General features: G+C 55.1%; 3 protein-coding genes across 14 annotated transcripts in view; 2 read left to right on the top strand and 1 right to left on the bottom strand.

Moving 5' to 3' along the window:
* Nucleotides 1–16,037, bottom strand: part of TAFA3 (TAFA chemokine like family member 3) — a 21,689-nt gene extending 5,652 nt beyond the window's left edge. For 3 of the 4 annotated variants that reach the window (XM_067727292.1, XM_067727293.1, XM_067727290.1), the window contains exons 1-4: nucleotides 15,802–16,037; nucleotides 3,134–3,191; nucleotides 974–1,089; nucleotides 229–378 (exon numbers count right to left, since the gene is read on the bottom strand). In XM_067727292.1, coding sequence (XP_067583393.1) covers nucleotides 229–378; nucleotides 974–1,088 — 265 coding nt within the window. In that variant the 5' untranslated portion in view covers nucleotide 1,089; nucleotides 3,134–3,191; nucleotides 15,802–16,037. Of the gene's footprint in view, nucleotides 1–228; nucleotides 379–973; nucleotides 1,090–3,133; nucleotides 3,192–8,447; nucleotides 8,722–15,801 lie in introns of all 4 variants that reach the window. The other variant, XM_067727291.1, reaches the window with a different exon arrangement.
* On the top strand, nucleotides 8,037–13,907 carry PPM1J (protein phosphatase, Mg2+/Mn2+ dependent 1J). Of its 7 annotated transcripts, none has more exons than XM_067727281.1 (10): nucleotides 8,037–8,386; nucleotides 10,018–10,132; nucleotides 11,075–11,152; nucleotides 11,439–11,551; nucleotides 11,827–11,911; nucleotides 12,495–12,613; nucleotides 12,817–12,880; nucleotides 13,037–13,144; nucleotides 13,256–13,407; nucleotides 13,552–13,907. In XM_067727281.1, the coding sequence occupies exons 1-10, from the start codon at nucleotides 8,061–8,063 to the stop codon at nucleotides 13,697–13,699; spliced, it is 1,308 nt and encodes a 435-aa protein (XP_067583382.1). In that variant the 5' UTR covers nucleotides 8,037–8,060; the 3' UTR covers nucleotides 13,700–13,907. The 7 variants fall into 7 exon arrangements, with proteins under 7 accessions (XP_067583382.1, XP_067583378.1, XP_067583377.1 ...); XM_067727277.1 differs by having other exon boundaries at nucleotides 10,865–11,152; nucleotides 11,439–11,524; XM_067727276.1 differs by having other exon boundaries at nucleotides 10,865–11,152.
* RHOC (ras homolog family member C) lies at nucleotides 15,951–22,609 on the top strand. 3 transcript variants are annotated; one of them, XM_067727289.1, is made up of 5 exons: nucleotides 15,951–16,019; nucleotides 19,835–19,998; nucleotides 20,539–20,659; nucleotides 20,972–21,102; nucleotides 22,011–22,609. In XM_067727289.1, the coding sequence occupies exons 2-5, from the start codon at nucleotides 19,843–19,845 to the stop codon at nucleotides 22,182–22,184; spliced, it is 582 nt and encodes a 193-aa protein (XP_067583390.1). In that variant the 5' UTR covers nucleotides 15,951–16,019; nucleotides 19,835–19,842; the 3' UTR covers nucleotides 22,185–22,609. The 3 variants fall into 3 exon arrangements, with proteins under 3 accessions (XP_067583390.1, XP_067583388.1, XP_067583389.1); XM_067727287.1 differs by lacking the exon at nucleotides 15,951–16,019 and adding an exon at nucleotides 16,158–16,305; XM_067727288.1 differs by lacking the exon at nucleotides 15,951–16,019 and adding an exon at nucleotides 16,500–16,870.

The following is a 22,609-nucleotide window of genomic DNA, read 5'->3' as shown; positions in this document are numbered from 1 at the left end:
TGGCCAGGAGGGAGGGCATGTGCTAATGACAGAGCTTTCCTCATCTATGGGATGGCGATGGTCACATCTGTGCCCCTCCTCCCAGAGGTGGCCCCATCATTTGAGACTCCGACAGTGAAAGCCCTGAGCTGGGCATGAAATTGTATCCCCAGCAGATGGCGAAGCCTGGACAGCCCTTCTTATCTCTCTGACCAAGCCCTCCCTGCCGGGTCCCAGCCTCTCACTCACCGTCCACGCAGGAGGGCTTTGCCCGGGTGGTGCCGGCCACCTGGCCAGAGAAGCAAGAGCATTTGACAGTCTGGGAGCGCTCCTCGATGCGGTTCCGGTTACAGCAGCGGTGAGCAGCAATCACCTCGCAGGTGCCCTGCTTCACGGGGACTGAAAGGGCCAGCAGACCATCAGATGCCCGGCCCAGGCCAGCACCCCTGCCCCCCTCCCACCCACCCTAGTTGTCCTCCAGCCCCTCCTCCCAGCTCAGGGCAGGGGTAGGTAAGAGATTTCCAGTTGCAGGGGAGGAGGAAACGGATGACATCTTCCTGCCACATCTGTGTTCCTATCCTTCCTTCCTCCCCATTTAGGCCACACTCATCACCCTGGCAGTCTGGCCCCTGGGCAGGAGAAAGATGGAGTCCACACCATCCCCCATCTCCTGGCTTCCCCTGGGTGAGGCCAAGGGCCCCGAGGGCTTACAATGCGTGGCGAGGATCATCCGCTTACACCGGCTTTAGCCATCCCAGAAGGAAAACCACAGAATTAGGCCAGGAGGCTAGACTTAAGCCCTGACCCGGGGGCTCCTCTCCCTGCAGAACACCTTCCGGCATGGAAGGGAAGGTGAGAACGGGTCTGCCCTCGCATCTGTGGGTTTTACTCTGCCTCAGAGATCTGCCTGCTGTGGAACGGGGTGCAGTGGTGTCCAGCTTTCCAGGCATCCTGGAAAACCGCCCGCCCCAGGGCCCCACCACCTCCCCTAGACCTGTTGGAGTTGGAGGCCGCAAGGAAGCCGAGGCCAGGTGGGTCCACAGCCAGACCACGCCAAGTGCCAGCAGCCAGCCGCCCGTGCTCCAGTTCTGTGTGGCCCTCTCACGCATCCTGCAGAGAGAAGCACACACCCTGCTTGACTCCAGGCAGGAGCCCTCCCAGTGCCCAGTGCCAGCACCACTGTGCCACGTGCTCTGGGGGGCACAGAGGCGGGCAGGGTGCACGACTTGTCCCCAGGCAGCTCTCAGCCTGGCACAGACTCACTGTAGAAAGTGGTGAGTACTACAGTCAGAAAAGGGAGCAGAAAGGGAGACTGTTCTGCTGGGAAAAACATGGAAAGCTTTGTGGAGGAGATGACATTTAGGAGGGGTCTTAAAGAATGGACTGGGCATGGTCCCATGGAGGGCTGTGACATGGAAGGAGCAATAATGCTGACTGCCATGTTTTGAGCACTCGACCCTGCAAACATACTCTTGAATCCTTCACGACTGTCCTACAAAGTAGGATTATTTGTACCCATTTTACAAATGAGCAAACGGATACTCAAAAAGCCTGGACACAACCTAAACAACCATCAGTAAAGGGCTGGCTAAATACACTGTGGGCCATCTGTGCAATGCCCATCCAGACAGCTGTAACAGAATGAGGAAATGCTTTAGGTACTGAGGCATGCAATGATCTCCAACGATAATCCGTCATTTAGGGAAAAAAAGCAAAGTGCCTGGTGATGTGTATTCGATGTGTAAAAGGGAGGAATTATATATGTTGCTCAAATATGGGTTAAGCTAGCTCTGGAAAATGTACCAAAAGACCCTAATAACATTGTTTGCCACCAAGAAGGGAAACTGGTTGGCTGGGATACAGAGGTGGAATGGAGATATTTTTCTCCCTACTGCTTTTTTTTTTTTTTTTTAAGATTTTTTTTTGATGTGGACCATTTTTTTTTAACATCTTTATTGGAGTATACCTGCCTTACAATGTTGTGTTAGTTGCTGCTGTATAACAAAGTGAATCAGCTATAGGTATACATATATCCCCATAACCCCTCCCTCTTGTGTCTCCCTCCCACCCTCCCTAACCCATCCCTCTAGGGGGACACAAAGCACCGAGCTGATCTCCCTGTGCTATGCAGCTGCTTCCCACTAGCTATTTTACATTTGGTAGTGTATATATGTCCATGCCACTCTCTCACTTCGTCCCAGCTTATCCTTCCCCCTCCCCGTGTCTTCAAGTCCATTCTCTACGTCTTTATTCTTGTCCTGCCCCTAGGTTCTTCAGAACCTTTTTTTTTTTTTTTTTTTTTTAGATTCCATATATATGTATTAGCATATGGTATTTGTTTTTCTCTCTCTGACTTACTTCACCCTGTATGACAGTCTCTAGGTCCATCCACCTCACTGCAAATAACTCAATTTTGTTTCTTTTTATGGCTGAGTAATATTTGATGTGGACCATTTTTAAAGTCTTTATTGAATTTGTTACAATATTGCTTCTATTTTATGTTTTGGCTGTTTGGCCGCGAGGCATGTGGGATCTTAGCTCCCCAAGCAGGGATCGAACCCGCACCCCCTGCATTAGAAGGCAAAGTCTTAACCACTGGACTGCCAGGGAAATCTCTCTCCCTATTGCTCTTTAATCTTTTGGGATTTGAACCACGGGAAGGTACTAGCAATTCAGCTTAAACAAAATTTAAATATAAAAAGGAAGAAATGAAGTGGAGGCTAATAGAAGTCAAGTGACTTGCCCAAGGCCAGGCAGCATGTGGGTAGAAGACCCTGAGCGCAGAAACCTGCCCTGTTCTCACTGGGCCACCTTGCTTCTGCTCTCTTCCCCTTTCCTTCTCCTCCTTCATCCTTGATGGTTCGAATCTCCCAAATCTATCCCAGACAGTGGACTAGAAATGGAGGGAACCCCAGTAAAGCAGAGGCACAGAGCAGCTGGGAGCCACCCAAGCACAGAAGGGGCATGAACCACCCCCTCTGCTGCACTGCTACCCCTTGGGGATCACTGGGCTCCCTCAGGTGCCAGCTTAGTGCTGGGAACACTAGAGGCCAAACCAAATGCCAGGACCCGGCTGCTCCCTTGGATAGGGTGCTTGATCTCTGTCTACGCACCACTCCCCCAACTCCCCCTCTTCAACTGTCTCCTCACTCACCTTTTTTGGAATCTTTTATCTTCTGTCAGTTCATCCACTGGCCTCAGACTCACTCTTCCTAGACAAATAGGAGAGATTCTTGTGGTTTGCAAGGGACAGAGGGAGCCCGTGGCCATGCAGGGGGTGGAGGAGGGCCTGGGTGAGGGCAAGTGGGTGGACTGGGCACTGAAGTAGTGCCTAATTCTGAGGTTGTTCCCCAAGGTGCCAGGACAGGGGGCAGAGTCCCTCCTCTGCCCTGGGAATTCGCAGAGGTCCTTGCAGACTCTGGGAACATGTAGCTCCGGAGGGAGCTTCTCTGTGCCAGGAGTGAAGCAGGGTTGATGGTAGGAGGTGTCTAAGAATCAACCCTGTCATCTCTCTGGTCTTGGGAAGGGGCTGAAGGCCGGGGAAGAGCTCCTGAGCAGAATCTGACAGCCACTGCTGGGAAGAGGCGCCTGAGAATAATAACCCCTGAGGTCCTGAATCCTCTCTGCCTCTTCCTCCTCCTAGCCCCATCACACCTGCTTCCTGGACTGGCCAGGAGCTGGCTCAACTCTGCTGCCCTCACCCCCATTCCCACTCTAGAGGGCTAGAACGGGAGTCCTCCAGGTCTCTGAGCCTCAGCGGCCTCAGCCTCAAAGCATCTCCATTTTCCCCAAGACCTCCCCTCCCTCAACCTCCAGAAGGAGGTGGAACTGAGGCAGGTAGGATGGTGGGGCTCAAGAAGGACCAAGAGCCATGTGTCCTAGCTCCCCAGAGTGAGAGCCCAGGAAAGACTGCGGGGGCAGATGGAGGAAGTGATGCCAAAACCCCTGGGATGGGTGTGCTCCACGGGCAGAGAGCTTCTAGAAGTACCTCTTTTCTGAGTAGGTATCTCCTCTCCCTGCCCCCTTCAGGAATCTTTGTTTTGATCATTACAAAGGCAGCTGTGCCTTTTCTCCGGCAGTCCCCCAACCCATTTCACTCTGAGCTGCCACACCTCCAACCCAACTTTCCCATCTCTCCTATGAACCCCAAGACCCAAAACACCCGGGAGTGGGCATTTCGGGTGCCTTCTCTGGCATTCTATTCCTTCCCTCAAAGAGAGCTTGAGAAAGAAGCTTCTGGGGTTTGTTCTCAGGCTTCCACACTCCTGCCTCAGTTTCCCAGGCTGTTTTCCCCAAACCCCTGTATACCAGCATGCGGTTGAGAATGTGAACCACAAGATCCTTTAACCTTTCCCTGCCTTCTCCCGCCCCTGCCCCACGCCCACTCAGTCCTCCCAATTCTGAGCTCCCACGCCTGGGACCTACCTGCCCCACGGCGGTACCCACGGGTTCCACCCGCCAGCCTGAGGTTCTCCTCGCCTCTGGACCCGGGATCGAGACTCCGAAAGGCGGACTGCAGGCGGAAGCGGTCAGCTCCGGTGCTGTCTAGTCCGGAGTCCTGTCCTCCTCACCAAGTTGCTGCGTCCCCGAGGCGCAGGGGCTCTGACCAAACTGGCATCACGGTCATGCAGGGCCCGCCCTGGGCACCGGGGAGTTCCGGGCCCGCTCGGCCAGCTCTGTAGAGCTCAGCCGGGGTCCCTCCGAGGCTGCCGCCCGCAGGCCTGGGAGCTCGCGGCTGTCGCCGCCGCCTCCTCCTCCTCCTAGCCCGGGGCCGCCTCCGCTTCCCCAGCCCCGCGCGGGCGTAGCCGCCGCCGCCTCCCGGACAGCGCCGGGCACCGCGCACAGCTCTCCGCCGGCCCCGCGGGCACAGCGACCCCTGGCGCTCGAGGCAAGACCGGGTGAAGAGAGGACAGCCAGACCCCGCGATGTGGTCCCTGGTATAGGCAGGTAATTCAGAGAGGTCCCTCAAGACTATGGAGGTCTTGGGGCTTGGGGTGGGTTGCTGAGTGTGAGGAGTGATAGCCCAGACCCTCACGGGTTTTGAGCCTTGAAGATTCCCTAACTGCACTGTCCGATACGGTAAATAACATCTTAAGTTTCTCATTTACACACACAACATTTCAAGTGCTCAATCACCACATGCAGCTAGGGACTACTGTACTGGGCAGAAAAGATATAGAATATTCCCACATTGCACAAAATCCTATTTGACAATGCTCTTTTAGATTGCTATGGTAGCCCTTCAGTGTTAAAATGTTAAAATCCAGGAGGAAATAGCAAATGATCTCTACCCCAGGAGCGGTGTCCTCTGGGGCAGGAAGGACCAGGGGAGGCATGTGGGTAGGGGCCTGGAAGGCAGGAGGGCTGTGGTAGGCCTGTGGATGATGGGTATGAACCCCAACTTGGGAACGAAACTCTGAGACCCAGTTTCTTCAGCATAAAAATTGCAATGTAATTGCAATTGTATAGTGTGTAATTTTTTACAGGGTGAGATTCTGGATATGAAAGTATTAGACAAATGAGAGAGGAAGCGGTGGTCTGTGAATTTGTCTCTTGATTGAAGGACACTCCTCTTAGTTTAAGAGGGCTTTGGGATTGGAGTAATGGGGAGGGGAGAGGCAAAGGGAAGAAGCCCAGTTCCTGGCTCTGAGCCACTGCATGTGGTCCAGGATAAAGGGACTTCTCTCTCTGTCTTTTTAAAATTAACTAATTAATATATTTATGTATTTATTTTGGTTGTGCCCGGTCTTAGTTGTGGCACGCGGGATCTTTTTTATTTGCAGTATAAGGACTCTTAGTTGCGGCATGCATGCGGGATCTAGTTCCCCCACCAGGGATCAAACCCGGGCCCCCTGCATTGGGAGAGTGGAGTCTTACCCACTGCGCCACCAGGGAAGTCCCTAAAGGGATTTCTCTTGAGCATACCCATTTCCTACCCCTAGCTGAGGCCTCGCACACTCCTGGCAGGACCAGCCTCTCTGAGCAGTTCTCAGCAAAGAATAACCTACAAGTCTGCTTCTTCCCACTCCATCTCCCTTTTGCCTCTCACTCTGTGCTGCCTCAGGGATGAGTAGAGGTGGTGACCTTCTCACCAGGTTCTGGGGCAGTCTGAGGATGCAGGAGGTATGATGATGCCAGGAATAGGAGGTGAGAGGTTCAGGGAGAGGAGAGTCTTAGGATTTGGGTACGGTCGGAGGGCTGTTCTAGAGCCCAAGGGAGCTGTTGACATCCCTGCTGACCATCTGTTGCTGGAACTAGGGGTTCTCTGGGCCCTGGCTCTGTGGCCCACTTGCAGTCACACCATGATGGGTGTTGTGAAGAGCAGGGATTATGGAGCTGGATGACATGGAGAAGTGGTAAGCAAACTGTCCCAGAAACACTGAATAATAAAAATAGCCAGGATGTTATATTTTTTCTTCTGTCTATGGCTTGCTGCCACTGTTTATGCCGTTTATCTGTGAGCTGGTTCCAGTTTTTCTCAAACAGGAGGGAAATACCCATAGCAGCAGCGTGTTCTTTATCTCCCTGTCTGGCTTGCCACTCTATGTGCCTTTGGGTCTAACTTTTTCTGGTTTTCTTTTCTTTTCTTCTTTTTCCTTCTCTCTGCCCAAAGTGCAGGCATAATTATAGAAGTCTACAAACCTGAATGACCATTGTGAGATTTTTATTTGGAAGCTACCAGAAAAGACACTCCTTCTGGGGGTACAGTCTAGCCAGGAACAGAGAGGGTCATGGTCAGGAAGCACCCAGCTGACAGAGTCCAGAGGTGGAATCCCCACCATGAACTGGGTGCCAGTCCCTGAGGACTACCCTGACTTGCATTAGGACCATAAGGGCCTTGTCCCCATTTGAACCATGTGTGGGGTAGGAGGTGTCTCTGGAGGCCTAACAATCAATTCCCAGGCTTAGGAACATAGTTCCAGCATTAGGTCAGTACCACCCTCCCCTCTCAGGCAGGGACTTAGCCTGGCCTCTGTCTCCCCCAGGTGGCAGCCACAGAAGTTGTTCACCTGGACTGTTTTCCGCCTTTGCCTTAAGAAGAGGAGGGTGGGAGAGGAGAGACACCCCCCTCTTCTATTCACCTACCTCTTAACCCTTCCTCTCTGATCTAGATAAATCAGCTTGGTTTTTAAGAACCGGTGTGGGTGGCTGGGGAACGGACATGGGCATGAATTTCCCACTGGCTGTTGACCTCCTGGAACAAGTCATGTAAAATGACAGGAGTGTCCAGTCCTGCGTCATCCATAAAACGAACATAATAAAACCTACCTTGCAGGGTTGGTGTGCAGTGTAAAGGGCCTAAAGTATAGAAAGTGCTTTGTAGAGAGCCTATTATTAGTAAGTCCTCAATAAATGTAGTTATTGTTATCCTTACTAACAGTTCTGCTGTGGTCAGGGGAGGTCCAAATATGGGCGGAAATTGGGTCCTGAAAAAAAAAAAGTGGAGTCGGAGTGGTAACTGTTCTGCCGGATCTAGCGGTGGTCTTCACGGGGAACAGCGCCCTCGGGAATCCGGGAACTTACCCAGCTCCCTAATTCAGGATGATTGGCTCCAGCCTGCCTTGTTACCACTTCCACACCACTCCCAGCACCAGCTCGCTGGCCCTCACTCTCGCTCCGGCAGCCCCAGCCAGAGGTGTCACCACAACCGGAGCTTCACACCCAGCGGTCGCTAACGGAGATCATCAGCTCCATCACCCTCTGGGCAGGCTAGGCACAACGAACCCAGGGCGAGGGTGGGAGACACCACCCTCCCGTCACAATAGGGAAGTTCTATCTGATTAATATAGAGCAAGGCTGAAATAAGATTTCTGTCCCCTTCCTACAACAGCAGACCCTTCTTCCCCCCAAAAAACAGAGGCGGGAGAAGTCGGAACGGGGCGGGGGAGAGGCCGCGAGCCGGCGGGGCTGTTCCCGGGGTAGCCCAGAGCCGCAGGTAGTTTTCCCGGGGACCGGCCCTGCGGGCCGCGAGCCAATGGTGGGGCCGAACTGACCGGAGCGAGCACCGCCCCTCGAGAGCCCTAGGGGGCGGGGCCTGTCCTGGGGCGGGGCCACGGCCGAGGGCGGGGAAGGGAGGCAGCATGCTAAACCGGGTGCGTTCGGCCGTGGCGCACCTGGTGAGCTCTGGGGGCGCCCCGCCTCCGCGCCCCAAGTCGCCAGACCTGCCCAACTCGACCTCGGCGCCACCCGCCGCCCCTCCACAAGCTCCCAGAAGCCCTCCGGCTAGGGCTGGGAGCGGCAGTGCGGCGCCCGCGAGGACAGTAGAGTCTCGAGCAAGCTTCTGCCGACCGACCTTTCTGCAGCTGAGCCCTGGGGGCCTGCGACGCGCCGATGACCACGCTGGCCGGGCTGTGCAAAGCCCCCCGGACACTGGCCGTCGCCTGCCTTGGAGCACGGGCTACGCCGAGTGAGCGCCCCCGGGGGCACCCTAACCAGGATGGGACTCCCATTCCCAACCTCATCCCCACCTTGGCATCCCGGGCGCTGGGACGCATCCCCCCTCGCCGCTCTCGGTGCCAGGAGCTCCTTTTTCCCAGGACCTTTGCCGTCCTCTGGGTTTCGGGCCGCACCCACTCCCAGCCCTTTCTCAAGTCGGGTGCAGCTTTTCTCAGGACTTTCTAGCTCGTTGACTATCCTCACCCGCGCCGCTTCAGGACCTTGTTCTCTCCCAGAGCCCGGAGAGTGGAGGGCCCGTGAACGATGAGTTGGCCAGTTGTCAGTCGCGGCCCGGTAGTTTAATGGCTAAGGGAAGAGAGATTTCAAGGAGCGGGGGTCCCTTTTAATATAGGAGATGGCGGCTGGAAAAACTCCTTGGGCTTCCCGACCCCAGCGCCCCAGTTCCCTGTCCCTCTTACCATTCCCCTCCCCCTCCACACCCAGAAATAGCCCGCGACACCAGGCGGCCGCCGGCTTCCCCAGGGGCGGGGGAGGGGGCCACCCGGGGAAGCGGGAGGGCCCCCTTTGAACACCTCTTGGCGGGTGGACTTGCCCTGGCCAGGCAAGGAAGTGGACCTCCGGGCCAGAGCGGTGGGAGTGGCGGCAGCAGCCGGCTTGCTCCAAGGCTGCGTGAATTTTTTTTTTTTTTTTTTTTTTTTTTGCTTGTTTGGTTGTTTGTTGGCAGTGCAGGATCTTAGTTCCCTGACCCGGGGACCCGGCAGTGAGACCGAGGAGTCCTAACCACTGGACCACTAGGGGATTCCTACAGGGCCGGTGGATTTTTAATGCATCTGCTGGGAGAGCAGAGAACTGAGGGAGATGGGGGCGCTGAGGGGCTGAGGGTCGTGGCTGGTGGACCCGCGGTCCCACTACCGGCTCCTTTAACTTCCTATTTGGGAAGAGATTGGGGTTATGTGGCTCCTGCGCAGTCCAGGGAGGCTTCCACTCCTACCCTATTTCAATTCCTCTTTCCTGATCTGTGCCGGAGCACTTACTCATTGCCAAACAGCAGAAACTGGGACTTCACTGGCGGTCCGATGGTTAAGACTCCATGCTTCCAATGCAGGGAGCGCGGGTTTGACACCTCGTGGGGGGGGGGGGGGGGCGGAACTAAGATCCCACAAGAAGCCAAAAAAGAAAAAAAAAAAAAAAAGCAGCAGAAACTTTCACTGGATGATTTTAGGATAAAGGTGGGTGTGCTCATGAGGGTGGGGTGGGGTGGGGTGGGGTGTTGTGGACAAGAAGCTAGAAGAGTTTTTTGGGGGTCAGAGTGGATGCAGGGTCTCGGCAAGCCAGGAATTAAAACCTCCTTCCCTCCATCCAGGTCCTCCCCCAGTGATACCATTAGGGAAGGGATGGGAGACCTGAGGTGGGAGAGTGCTGCTGTGGCCTTTCTAGGAGGTGGTGGAGCCCAACACCTAGGCAGTACTCCTTGTGCCTTGCCCTGCCTCCCTTCTCCTCCTCCCTCTGGCCTGGTTCCCAGGTGGCTGTGACCTTTCTCAGCTTGGCCAGCAGGCCAGAGAGGGTATGTGTGTCTCAGGTGGGAGTTATTCCAGGACCTTGTCTGGTGTCCAACCTGATGTGGTCACTTTGGCCTGACAGGGTCATCAACTCTGGCAAGAGCCGGCACAATGAGGACCAGGCTTGCTGTGAAGTGGTGTATGTGGAAGGTCGGAGGAGTGTTTCAGGGGCACCTAGGGAGCCTAGCCGAGGCCAGGTAAGCTCCCCACCCCCTTTCCTAACCTCCACAGGAGACACCTATCCCCAGGGATTCTAGGCATTCGGTTTTAATCTGAGCCATGTGATAGACCTACCCCCTAACTCACTAGCTTTCTACTTTAATGGCACAGAATTTTATCTGGCATTGATCAGGTAGATTCTACCATGTCAGTGTGAATATTTAGTTTTCCACTTAAAATGGAGATATGCTCATGTATTCATTGATGATTTAATAACTACCATTGCTTATTTTTGCATCTTTTATCCTCTGAGTTTGACTTTCTTATTTTATTTTTTATTTTTTATTTTTTTTTGCGGTACGCGGGCCTCTCACTGCTGTGGCCTCTCCCGTTGCGGAGCACAGGCTCCGGACGTGCAGGCTCAGCGGCCATGGCTCACAGGCCCAGCCGCTCCGCGGCATGTGGGATCCTCCCGGACTGGGGCACGAACCCGTGTCCCTTGCATCGGCAGGCAGACTCTCAACCACTGCGCCACCAGGGAAGCCCGAGTTTGACTTTTTTGATGCTTTGCTTTCAGACACATAGTATGCCTTTGGTGAATGAGTGAATAAATCTAATTTGCCTTAAATACCAAAATCTAACCTCCTCTCTCATGTTTATATGGATGCCCAGAGTCTTGCTCTTCTCCCTGCATAACACAAACACACACATGCACACACACACACACACACACACACACACACACTCACCTCAAACTTTTCCTCCACCAGGGACTCTGCTTCTACTACTGGGGCCTGTTTGATGGGCATGCAGGAGGCAGAGCTGCCGAAATGGCCTCTAGGCTCCTGCATCGCCACATTCGGGAGCAGCTAAAGGACCTGGTAGAGATACTCCAGGACCCCTCGCCACCTCCCCTCTGCCTCCCGTCCACCCCAGGGGCTCCAGGTTCCTCTGATTCCTCTCACTTGGTTGGTCCTCAGTCCTGCTGGTCTTCGCAGAAGGAAGTGACTCATGAGAGCCTGGTAGTGGGTGCCATTGAGAATGCCTTCCAGTTCATGGTAAGTGGGTGGCCTGGGCCAAGGGCCTGCCAGGCAGACACTTTGGTCAACTCTGTATGGGAGTCAGGTGGCCTGAGGAGGTGACCCTGAGAACCCATAACAGCTTTGAGAACCTGAGCAGAACTTGGTTCAGAGGGAGGGAGAAGTGGGTGTTATACCGATGTCTTCCCTACTGTCCACCAGTGTGGCTTGCCTGGGCCAGTTTGTTTCTGCAGATGTGGGCGGGTGGCTGTGTGTCTGGAGCCTCTTCTTCATCCACCCCCTTTGACCCTTCCTCATATGGCAGGATGAGCAGATGGCCCGGGAGCGGCATGGCCACCAAGTGGAGGGGGGCTGCTGTGCACTGGTTGTGGTCTACTTGCTAGGCAAGGTGTACGTAGCCAATGCAGGTGACAGCAGGTATGGGGTGGGAGCTTTGATAAAGGCTGTGCGGGGGAGGGGTCAAGCTTCTGGGATGGGGGAATAGAAGAGAGTGACGTGGTGGGTGTTAACGTTCAGAGATTGGAACGGGTCAGGAGGGATCACAGACATAAGGAAGGGCCTGAAATAGCTATGAGGGGAGGAAAACTGGGGGTCTGGGTGAGGGACTCTAAGGGAGGGCCTTGTCTTTTTGGAACTCTTTATGTGAGGGGGTTGCAGAGAGCCAAGCCCAAACCTTTTGTTTCTCTGGGCAGAGCCATCATTGTCCGGAATGGAGAAATCATTCCAATGTCCCGGGAGTTCACCCCGGAGACTGAGCGCCAGCGTCTCCAGATGCTTGTAAGTAGGAACTAAACTCCCTACTCCCATCTTACTAATCTTGTGCCTCTCTGTACCCTGTGTCCCAAGGACTCTCCGACCCTCACCACACAGACAGACCGCTCCTTACTGGGAGCTTACTGTGAAGGCCACTCCACAGACTATGGAGTGTAGGGCTGAGCTGGTGTGGAGGATGTGGCAGGAAAGAGCGTGGGCTGCTCCAGTGCCTTCCACTGTGGCCCCAACTGAGGAAGGAAGTGCAGTCAGAGTGGGGGAAGGAAACAGCAAAGGCCCCTAAGGGGCAGGATAGCTTAGTGCTTTAAAGCAATGGCTCTGGAGCTGGGCTGCCTGGGATTGAATCCTGGTTTGAGTACTTTGTGTGATCTTCAAAAGTTCCCTGAACTTCTCCATAAATCAAGAGTTCCTGCCTTAAAAGTTGTTGTGAGGATTAAATGAGCTAATATATGTTAATATTAGAACAGTGCATGGTACACAGTAAACTCCATTTAAGGGTCTGCTATAATTAACATCACCTCTACCCCAGGGTGTACTGTAAACCTAATGCCCCCGGCCCTCTGCTCTGTCTGGCCGCTCCCAACCCCAGGGCTTCCTGAAACCAGAGCTGCTGGGTGGTGAATTCACCCACCTTGAGTTCCCCCGCAGAGTTCAGCCTAAGGAGCTGGGGCAGAGGATGCTGTACCGGGACCAGAACATGACTGGCTGGTAACACTTCCCTCAGAGCTGGGGCCCGTTTCCATGGCAACACAACCAGTCCCTCGCCAACAGCAAGGTGGAAGCTGGAGGCTGGGCCAGGCTGGGAGCTGGGGGAATGCCGCCCTTCTAAGGGGTTTGTGTAAGGGGTGTGGCTCCTAGGGGAGAGGGACTTTGATGCCTGGGTGATGCCTCCTCTACTCCCCCCTCCCCAGGGCCTACAAAAAGATCGAGCTGGAGGATCTCAGGTTTCCTCTGGTCTGTGGGGAGGGCAAAAAGGTAAACTCCATGGTAGAGGTGGGAGAGGGCAGGAGGACCCACCACAACTTGTCTAGGGAGGTGGAGGTTCTACCCGAGGGTAGGGGTGGAAAGGGTCCACGGTCCCAGAGAGACTGGGAGAAGGCTATAGTAGTGTCCCCTTCTCATTTCCTTTAGGCTCGAATGATGGCCACCATTGGGGTGACCCGGGGCTTGGGAGACCACAACCTCAGGGTCTGCAGTTCTACCCTGCCCATCAAGCCCTTCCTCTCCTCTTTCCCTGAGGTGAGCCACATGGGAGCCTCCTTAGCCTTCCCTGCTCTGGGGGTCTCAGGCTAGCTTTCTCCCAAGGTCGCTTTATCCCCAAGCTCCCTCTGCACCCTCTCTCCCCACCAGGTACGAGTGTATGACCTGACGCAGTATGAGCACTGCCCAGATGACGTGCTAGTCCTGGGAACAGATGGGCTGTGGGATGTCACCAGTGACTGTGAGGTAGCTGCCACTGTGGACAGGGTGCTGTCAGCCTATGAGCCCAATGACCCCAGCAGGTAGGGGCTGTATGGCGGCAAGGGGATGACGATGGGGAAGGAAGGGACACAGGGAAGAAATGCTTGGGAACCCACATGAGGGCCTGTGTATCCATCTTCCCACGTACATGTTGGTACATGAATGTGCACATGTGCTTCTGACAGGTACACAGCTCTGGCCCAAGCTCTGGTCCTGGGGGCCCGGGGTACCCCCCGGGACCGTGGTTGGCGTCTCCCCAACAACAAGCTGGGTTCCGGGGATGACATCTCAGTCTTCGTCATCCCCCTGGGAGGGCCAGGCAGCTACTCCTGAGGGGCTCAGTGGATGGAGGAGTAGACTTCCTCATCCTCCATCCACCTCCTCAGAACCTCCCACCACCATCCCAGCCTCTCCATGCTTACCCCTCTCCCAACCCAAATTCTGAAGTTGTCTCCTTGACCTTCTTTAGTGGCAATTTAACTGAAGGGGTGCCAGTTAGATCCAAAATTTTAGCCCTTGGCAAATAAACCAGATGGATAAATGTGTGTGTCTTTATTTTCTTTGACTAAAAACTGTCCCAGTTGTCTCCCGAACATCTCCTAGACATCTCACAGGCACTTCAACTCAACATTCCTCCAACTGAATTCATTATTTCCCCCACAAATATGTCCTCTCCCCGCTCATCATCTCAGGGGGCACCAGCTCAGCTACTCAAGTTAGAATTCTTGGGGTTGAGCACCTTTGGCTTCCGTTTCTTCCTCATCAAGCTAATCAATCACTAAATATTGTTGATTATATATTTTTAAATATATTTCTTTAAAAAACATTTTTTTTTTTAGTTTTTGGCCGCGCTGCATGCGGATTCTAGTTCCCCGGGGGACCAGGGATCGAACCTGTGCCCCCTGCATGGGAAGTGCGGAGTCTTAACCACTGGACCACCAGGGAATTCCCCTAAATATATTTCTATTTGTCCATCCCTACAGTCATTACCTTAGTCCTTCAGTATATTAGCCTCCTAATTGTCTCCAAGCCACTCCCCTGCTTTCCCCAATATATAATATACACAGCAGCCAGGGAGCCCTTTCCACAGGGTGAATCTGAGTTGGTGATTCCTCTGAGAAAATACTTTGGTGGCTCCTTACTGCACCTAGACCAAAACTGACACTCAACTCTTGAGCATGGCAATATAAAGACCTTCATATCTGGCCACTGCTTCCTTCTCCAGCCCTGTCTTCTGCCCCACCCCGCCTTGTGTTTTCCACAACTCTGGGTCTGGAGTAGCTCCAACTGATTTAAAATCTACACATCACCTCATCCTGAAGGCTTCACCTGTCCTTCCACAGCCCAGGCATGCCCCCACTATAGCGCTCACCTCTTGTACTGTAACTGTCTATATGAGGAGTTGGTACGGAGTAGCAGTTAAGGAACAGGGGCTTGAAAGTCCTGCTGTTTGGGTCCTGGTGCCAAACCCAACACTAGGTTTGCAATCTCTCTGAGCCTCAATTTGCTTTTTGGAAAAATGGAGATAACAGAGTACTCAGGAGGTAGTTGTAGGACTAAAGTAGTTTATGTAGAGCCAGGTCCATGTAATAAGGGTTCAATAACTATTACCTATCTTTAAGTTGTCTGCATTTGGAATTTAGATTGTAAGTTCTTTGAAGGCAGAAACTGATCTGAACTGAGCACATAGCTCGGTTTAATGAGCCCGTTAAGAGGCCTGGGACCAAACTGCACTGGACCTCAGTTTCCTCATTTAGCAAATGTGTGGGTTGCTCTTCAGATCTTTAAAGTCTGTATGACTTCTAACATTCATTCATTCAGCAAGTATTTGTCGAAAATCTATTATGTGCCACACACTGTGCCAGACAGTGGGAAGGGACAGGTTGGAGGATCACAGTGGGCAGTAGAGAGAGAGACCAGCTTTGGAGCCAGACAGGCCTGACTATCTGAGTTCTTGCTCTGCCACATACAAATGGCAAAATCAAGCCACTTAAGTTAAGCCACTTAACTCCCCCCGAGCCTCAGTTTACTTACAGGCAAAAGGGGATGGGTACACTTAACCTAGAGATCTGTGATGACTATTAGAAGCTATGTAGTGTTCCCTGCACAAGCTAATAAAATGTGAGTAGACTTCCTCATCCTCCATCCACCTCCTCAGGTACCTTTCAGGGAAGAAGATACACCAGTTGGTAAATACCCAACGCACAAGTCAGGCCCGGCTAGGTGTCCCTAGAGGCACAGAAATAATACAACGGGGGTGGCAACTGAATTCCCAGCTGGGGATCCAGAAAGATTCCAGGGTGGAAGGATGGGTAGGAGTTGGAAATTCCAGGTAGGGGGAAGGAAGGGAATTGTGAGGTGGAACCAAGTGCCCTGAATCTCAAAGGTTCTGAAAGGTCTCCAGGCCTGGGGGGATGATGGTGGGTTGTACTTACTCCGCAATGATCCTAGGAGCAGAGGGTGGGCATCTTCCGCGGCCTCCTCCTCGGGCGTCCCCGAAGCCGTCTTTTCCAGTCCCGCCTCCCGCGAAGCCCCAGGTGATGTAGGCGCGGGTGGCCGCTTGGCCACGCGAGGGCAGCAGCGGTCCTTTCCTGACCCCACCCCGGGCGCCTCTCAACTTTCCCGACGCCGGTCCGCCACTAGGAGCTGGAAGGTGGGGCAGAGGCAGAGTCCTCAGGGGTCCCGTTCGCCGCGCCTCGCCCCGCTGCCCACTCCTCCACAGTCCCAGCATCTCCCCCAGATCCCGGGGACTCTCGCTGGGCGACCCTCTGGGGCCGTGAATGGGGGCCGTGGGCGGGCGGAGCCAAGGGACGCCCGGCCCGCCCCTCCCCGCGAGTCGCCCCTCCCCGCCGCGGCGCTGGAGGAGGGCGGGGCGGTGCCCCTCGGGTCAGTCTCTGCCTCCGGCACCGGCCGCGCAGCTGGAAGCGGCGGAGCGGAAGGTATCCCGGGTTGGGGCTTTGGGCGGCGGGGTCGTCCTGGGAACTCATCCCCAGGAGAGCACTCCCCCCTTCTCCGCCTGGCAGGAGCTCGGGGCGCCGGCCGGGGAGGGGCTTTGGTCCGAGCGCGGGCCGCCTGCTCTCCCTCGTACGCGGCGTCTGGGCGGTGCGGGGGTCGGGCCGGCTTGGCCCCTCCCTGCCCTCCTGGGCTGCAGTGAGGGGCCCCGGGAATTGCCCCGCAGGGCCTCTCGCCTCTTGGTGTCCGAGTCGGAGTCAGTTCCCTTCTCCCGGCTTCCCGGAACCTGCCCGGCCGGGCGAGGGGAGAGACGGCAACTTGGGTCTCCGCGAGGGAGCCCCAGCGCAGACGCTCTAGCTCCCAGGCCTGGCGGCCCTCTGTGAACCTGGGCTTGGGTGTGGGTCTGGGCCCGAGTCCGGGTTGAGGTGGGAATCCCCCACTCCGGGCCGGTGGAGTGGCGGGAATAGGGGCGGGTGTGACCGCGGGGGCTGCCACTGCCCCGGGGGTCTGGACGTCGCCCTAGATGGTTTCTGGGGCCGGCCTGGAGTGGAGGTACAGGAGATTGGGAAGGATCCAGCCCGTGTGTGCGTGTGTGTGCGTGCGTGCGTGCGTGTGTGTGTGTGTGTGTGTGTGTGGTTTTCAAGTTGAGGAGGAGGTATCTGATTTCTTCCCTAGACCTCAGGGGTGTTGGGCAGGGTACAGCAGAACCTGGTTCATCTGGAAATCTAGAGAATGATTGAGGAGACGGCAGCTGTTTTATTCCAGGGAAGGCCCCAGAAATTCCAGGGTCATTCCAGGCCCCGTGTGGGGTTTGGTTGCCCCTCTTAGGGTCAGTGGGGCAGTTCCTCAGGGGCTGCCTCTCACAGGGAGCTGTTGTTTTCGCCATCTTGGCGTTGGGCCTGGTGGCCTGGCCCGGCCTGGGCCAACTACTCTTCTGAGCCTGAAGGGAACATCTTCTAATTGAGATGGGGGGGCTCTAGGTCATTTAATGCATGCCCTTGCCCTGGAGTTCTGGCCTCTGCCCACCACCGTCTGGTGCCACCTAAACTGCCTTGCCTGGGGCGGGCATACTCATGCCTAAGCAATTGGTATTCACCCTAGTGGTGAATGCGCTCCATCCCTCCATCAATACTGCCCATCCCAGGTTGAGGCTACCCCAGCCTGTCTTCCCACAGTTGGACCAATGGAACCTGTGGGAGTAGGTGAGGGTGCTGGTCACCTGGGTGGAATTTCCAGGGGACCCCTTTTCTTTTTTTTAAAAATTAATGTATTTTATTTATTTTTGGCCGCGTTGGGTCTTCTTTGCTGCTCAGGGGCTTTCTCTAGTTGCGGTGAGCGGGCCCTACTCTTCGTTGCGGTGTGCGCGCGGGCTTCTCATTGCAATGGCTTCTCCTGTTGCAGAGCACAGGGCTCTAGGGCACGCGGGCTTCAGTAATTGTGGCACGCGGGCTTCAGTAGTTGTGGCACAGGGACTCAGTAGTTGTGGCTCGCGGGCTCTAGAGCACAGGCTCAGTAGTTGTGGCACACGAGTTTAGTTGCTCCATGGCACGTGGGATCTTCCCAGACCACGGCTCGAACCCGTCTCCTGCATTGGCAGGCAGATTCTTAAGCACTGCGCCACCAGGGAAGCCTGAGACCCCCTTTTCTGAAGGGTGGTTTCCATTTTTGGAGGGGATCTGCTGGCAGGGTGAATGCCTTCTTGCCTGTTTTGGGGGTATCAGAGAGCCCCTGTTGTGATGGGGAGAGTGTGGCCGTGCACTCAACTCCTATAAATTCCCTCTAATTCATATCCACTTGCCCCCATCCCACTGTTGTGCATGTGTGTGTGGAGGGGAAGGAGGCCACCCGGGACCCCACTGCTGAAGAGAGCTTGCCTTGGGCTGGAGTATTCGCTCCCTAAAAGGCAGACCAAGGCAGGGCTGTGAGGTGGTGGTGGTGTGTGGGGAGTAAAGGAGCTCAGCCTAGTTTGACAGGATGTGGGACTGAGAAAAAGCCAGGTTTGGGGTAGAGATCAGGTTACTGTCCCCTTCTTTTTTAACTACTCCCTGTGTGGTTGGTGCTGGGACTGGCCCTCATTTGTCTCTTTTTTGGGGGCTCCTCCCAGCACAGGCTCCAGCCTCCGCTTCTCCCAACAGCTTCGACTTCATCTCAGGCCCAGAGCCCGCCCTCTCTTCCTCCTCGGCTGTAGGCCTGGGAACTCCAGCCGACTGGAGGTCAGCTCCTCTCCCCAGGGAAGGAGGAAGTGAGGCTCAGCTGAGGCGCGGGGAAGCTGGGAAGGTGTGATGAACTGTGCAGATGCTCTTTGGTGTGTGTTGGGGGCAGGGACCACATGGAAACCCCAGGAAGCTGACTCCTTGCCCTGAGTCACAGGGAGGGGTGGGCAGGGCCTCAGGGTGAGCTGGACAGAGTGGAGGAAGGGGCTGTTCCAGGGAGTGGGTGGAGGTGATTCCCTAGTGGATTATTCTCAGTCGCTCTGCTGTGGTAGATGTGTGGCTCCCTACAGTGTGGTCATTGTCCCCTGCCTGGGGCTGAGTGACCCAGTGTAGCTTCCAGGCCCAGTAGGAAGCAGGGGGAGGAAGGCAGGCTGCCCGAATGTGGGCTGTGGGCACTGCCTGGACTGAGCCTCCTTTGTGTGACTCGGGGCTCTGGGGACCGGGACAGGGTGGGCCAGGGAAGCCTGCTGGCTGCTGCCGCTGCCCTCTGTCTGGGTTTCCCTCCCTCTGCTCTCCTTCCCACCTCTGGGGTGATATGTAGAAAAGCAACAGACTCTAGAGTCACACAGCCCTGCTTTGAGTGCCATCTCTGCCACAACTCTGAATTCGTGTCTTAACCTCAATGAATCTCACTTTCCTAGTTTGTCAAAATGGAGAGCTCACTACCTACCTTCCAGGCTTCTGGGGACTGAGGGAGGTGATTTTTGTCCAAATGCCCACCATAGTGCCTGGCACCTAGGGGTGTGATAAATATTCTTTCCCTTACCCAACCATATGGGTAGGGACTCTTTTGTTTTTCGCTGGGTAGGCATGACTTGTACTGACTTTGGGACAGTGTGTTCCAGATTGGACCTTCACAATTATTAAACTTTAAAAAGTATCGAAATCCTGGTAAAAAATACATCTGACTTGAAACCCTGATATGTAGAATAGATAAAAGCTTGCCCTTCTGGACACGTCACTGGTCCCTGAGCACCCCTCTAGGTGTCCAGGGGCCCACAGTTGGGGAGTAGATTAGATTAGAACTCATGCTTTCTGGCTCCCAAGTGGGTGGTTCTTCCACCTCCCACTTCTGTATTCTAACCCATGGGGGAGACCTGTCCCTGACCTTGAGATTAGGAATTTCAAGCTCAGTTGCCCGACCACTTGGTTCTTGGCAAGAACATGCCTGAGCAAGCCCTTTTCCCTCCCTCCTCTCCCTTCACTGGATGCCTCGGTTTCCAGGGAGGGCTTGGGGGCCCTAGAGAAGTGTTTGTGGACTTACTGTCTTTTCCCAACATCCCCACTGCCTCTTCCCTACCAGCCCCAGCCATGGCTGCCATTCGAAAGAAGCTGGTGATCGTGGGGGATGGGGCCTGTGGGAAGACCTGCCTCCTCATCGTCTTCAGCAAGGATCAGTTCCCAGAAGTCTATGTCCCTACTGTCTTTGAGAACTACATCGCCGACATAGAGGTGGACGGCAAGCAGGTAAGGGCGAAGAGCCCCTTGGAACCACGCCTGCCCCCATCCCTTACGGACCTGGGATGTCCGTGCTCACCATCCACCCATGTCCTTGCTTCACTCTCCCTGCTGGAACCAGTGGGAGTTAGGAAGTGAAACTGCAGTCTTAGGAAATCTGGATAACCTCCTGGTTTTTTACACGCTGGCTCTGTAATCTGGGCCCAGTCCCTTTGCCTCTGGGTTTAAGCTCCCCCAGCTGTGAAATGGAAATAATGGTAAGGCCTCCTTCGAAGGGTTTTTATGAGTATTAAATAAAATAGTGGCGCTCCCGATGGCAGCTCAAACTGCACAAAGATCAAACGCTGTTGTCTCAGGATTTAAGAAACTCACCTTAGTTTATGTTGTGTGACAATGATTAGCACTATCCCTGGCACATAGTAGGTGTTCAATAGGTAGATGTTCAGTGAACCTAAGGGACCAGGATTTCAGAGAGGACCTCTGGGTGGCAGGGTGTGGGGTGTGTAAATGGGGCCCTCAGGCTAGCTAAGCACTGGCCCTGTGTGTCAGGTGGAGCTGGCTCTGTGGGACACAGCAGGGCAGGAAGACTATGATCGCCTGCGGCCTCTCTCCTACCCGGACACTGACGTCATCCTCATGTGCTTCTCCATCGACAGCCCCGACAGCCTGGGTGAGGGGGTTGGAGGGAGGGGGCTGAGAATCCCTTGGAATCAACCAACCAGAGGGAGCTCTTGCCTTGGCTCCTTTCAGCCATCTTCAGAAGCTGTGTGGGAGGGGTGCCGGGGAGCCCCGTTAGCCTCCTTCCCTGTGGTGACTCTGGCCCTCCGAGGGCTCAGGGAAGGGTGTGTACTGTGAGGGGGGCGGGGGTGGCTATTCATGCTGAATAGCCTCTAAGACTCTGCCCTGCGGAGACAAGGGGACCCGGGGGAAGCCTTCTAGCCTAAGTGGAGGCACCAACACCTGTCGGGATGTGTCTGTGCAGAAAACATTCCTGAGAAGTGGACCCCAGAGGTGAAGCACTTCTGCCCCAATGTGCCCATCATCCTAGTGGGGAATAAGAAGGACCTGAGGCAAGATGAACATACCCGGAGAGAGCTGGCCAAGATGAAGCAGGTGGGTGCAGCCGCCAGGCTGGGAGGCCTTGGGGAGGAAGGTGCCCTCTGAGGGCTTGCAGGCTGGTGAAGGAGCCTCCCTCCTACTGACTCCCCATGTTAGAAGTGACGGTAGCGTCCACCTCCTACCCCCCTGGCACCCCCACCCTGGTGAGGGAGAACCAGAGGGGCCCTTAGGGTCTGACCCAATATTCCATGAGACTGTCAGAGGACGGTGACTTGTCCAAGGTCATTTGGCATTTTGTCTGTTGTCCGCTGTTTGGCATTGGAGCTATTAAGATGAATGAGAAAATCCTTGCCCTCAGGGAACCGGGTTCTTAGAGTACATGTTTTGCTTGAGGTATGCAGGTGGAGCCATCAGAGTATACCTGGGGAGGTGTGTGGGCTGCTGTGGATGTGGAACGGAGGGTATTCTAAGTGGCTGGGAAAAGGCCCAGAGTGAGGGAGCTGGCTTATTTGGGGACCTGGTAAGTGGCTTTCTAGCCAGAGGACGAGTTGATTAGGGAGAGCTGCCAGGATAAGGAATCTAGACTATTCTTTGAACATAATTATGGCAGAGTTTTAAACTGGGGACAGATATGGTCAGAGTCAGCATGTTAGAAAACTGATTCTGGCAGCCATAGAGGATGGATTGGAAGAAAGTGAGAACAGAGGCTGGGAGGTCGGTCAGGGGATGGTAGATCCTCACTCAGGCAAGAGAAGAGTGTACTGTGGGGTATAGGGCTGATGGGGAGAATTCTGAAGCTAAGTAGGAGTCTTGGGTCTCTAGCCTAGAAGCCATCCACGGTGGCCGGGGCTTGGATGCTTCGTGGGGTCAGGGCTGGAGGAGATATTTGTTCTTGTTACAAATATGGGTGAGGTACACCTAACCAGCAGCTTCCTTTGACGACTCTCCTCCTGCCTTCCCAGGAGCCTGTTCGATCTGAGGAAGGCCGGGACATGGCGAACCGGATCAGTGCCTTTGGCTACCTTGAGTGCTCAGCGAAGACCAAGGAGGGGGTGCGGGAGGTGTTTGAGATGGCCACTCGGGCTGGCCTCCAGGTCCGCAAGAACAAGCGCCGGAGGGGCTGCCCCATTCTCTGAGGTCCCAAGCCTCCCCTCCTCCCTTCACAGGGTGCAGGAACTCCCCCTGCCCCCAACAGCCCCACCCTATTAGGGATCCCTGCTGAAGGCTCCCTTTCCCAACTCCCTCCTGCCCAGGACTGCATCGCGCTTCCCCAGCCCTGATGGTGGTGGCCGTAGGCCCCGACTCAGCACTCTGGGAACCAGAGCACAGTCCCTCCTCCTGTTGCCTTGGTCCAGGGGTGGGGCTCTTGATCCCTTTGGCCTTCCCCAGAGGATCATCACACCAGCACTTTATACACTTCTGGCTCACAGGAGAGTATGTGGGGTAGGGGACTTGGAGGGTGTAACCCAGAGTCCCGGGCCCCCGGTGTTTCTGCTTTGGGCAGGGGCCTTGCATCTGGCTGTACTTGGTGTGGGGCATGAATAAAGGCCACAGGCTCCAA

Source organism: Pseudorca crassidens, chromosome 2, assembly GCF_039906515.1.
Source record: "Pseudorca crassidens isolate mPseCra1 chromosome 2, mPseCra1.hap1, whole genome shotgun sequence".
Classification (NCBI taxonomy): Eukaryota; Metazoa; Chordata; class Mammalia; order Artiodactyla; family Delphinidae; genus Pseudorca; species Pseudorca crassidens.
Note: the sequence above shows the minus strand (reverse complement) of the source record. Positions and strands in the feature narration are given on the sequence as shown.

Bases quoted from the DNA above. Each gene is read 5' to 3' on its own strand.
- PPM1J (XM_067727276.1), top strand. From the start codon at position 8,061: ATGCTAAACCGGGTGCGTTCGGCCGTGGCGCACCTGGTGAGCTCTGGG. The intron at 10,133-10,864 runs GTAAGCTCCCCA...TTCCTCCACCAG, and splicing joins GGGAGCCTAGCCGAGGCCAG to GGACTCTGCTTCTACTACTG. The intron at 11,912-12,494 runs GTAAGTAGGAAC...TCCCAACCCCAG, and splicing joins GCCAGCGTCTCCAGATGCTT to GGCTTCCTGAAACCAGAGCT.
- RHOC (XM_067727289.1), top strand. From the start codon at position 19,843: ATGGCTGCCATTCGAAAGAAGCTGGTGATCGTGGGGGATGGGGCCTGT. The intron at 19,999-20,538 runs GTAAGGGCGAAG...CCTGTGTGTCAG, and splicing joins TAGAGGTGGACGGCAAGCAG to GTGGAGCTGGCTCTGTGGGA. The intron at 21,103-22,010 runs GTGGGTGCAGCC...CTGCCTTCCCAG, and splicing joins AGCTGGCCAAGATGAAGCAG to GAGCCTGTTCGATCTGAGGA.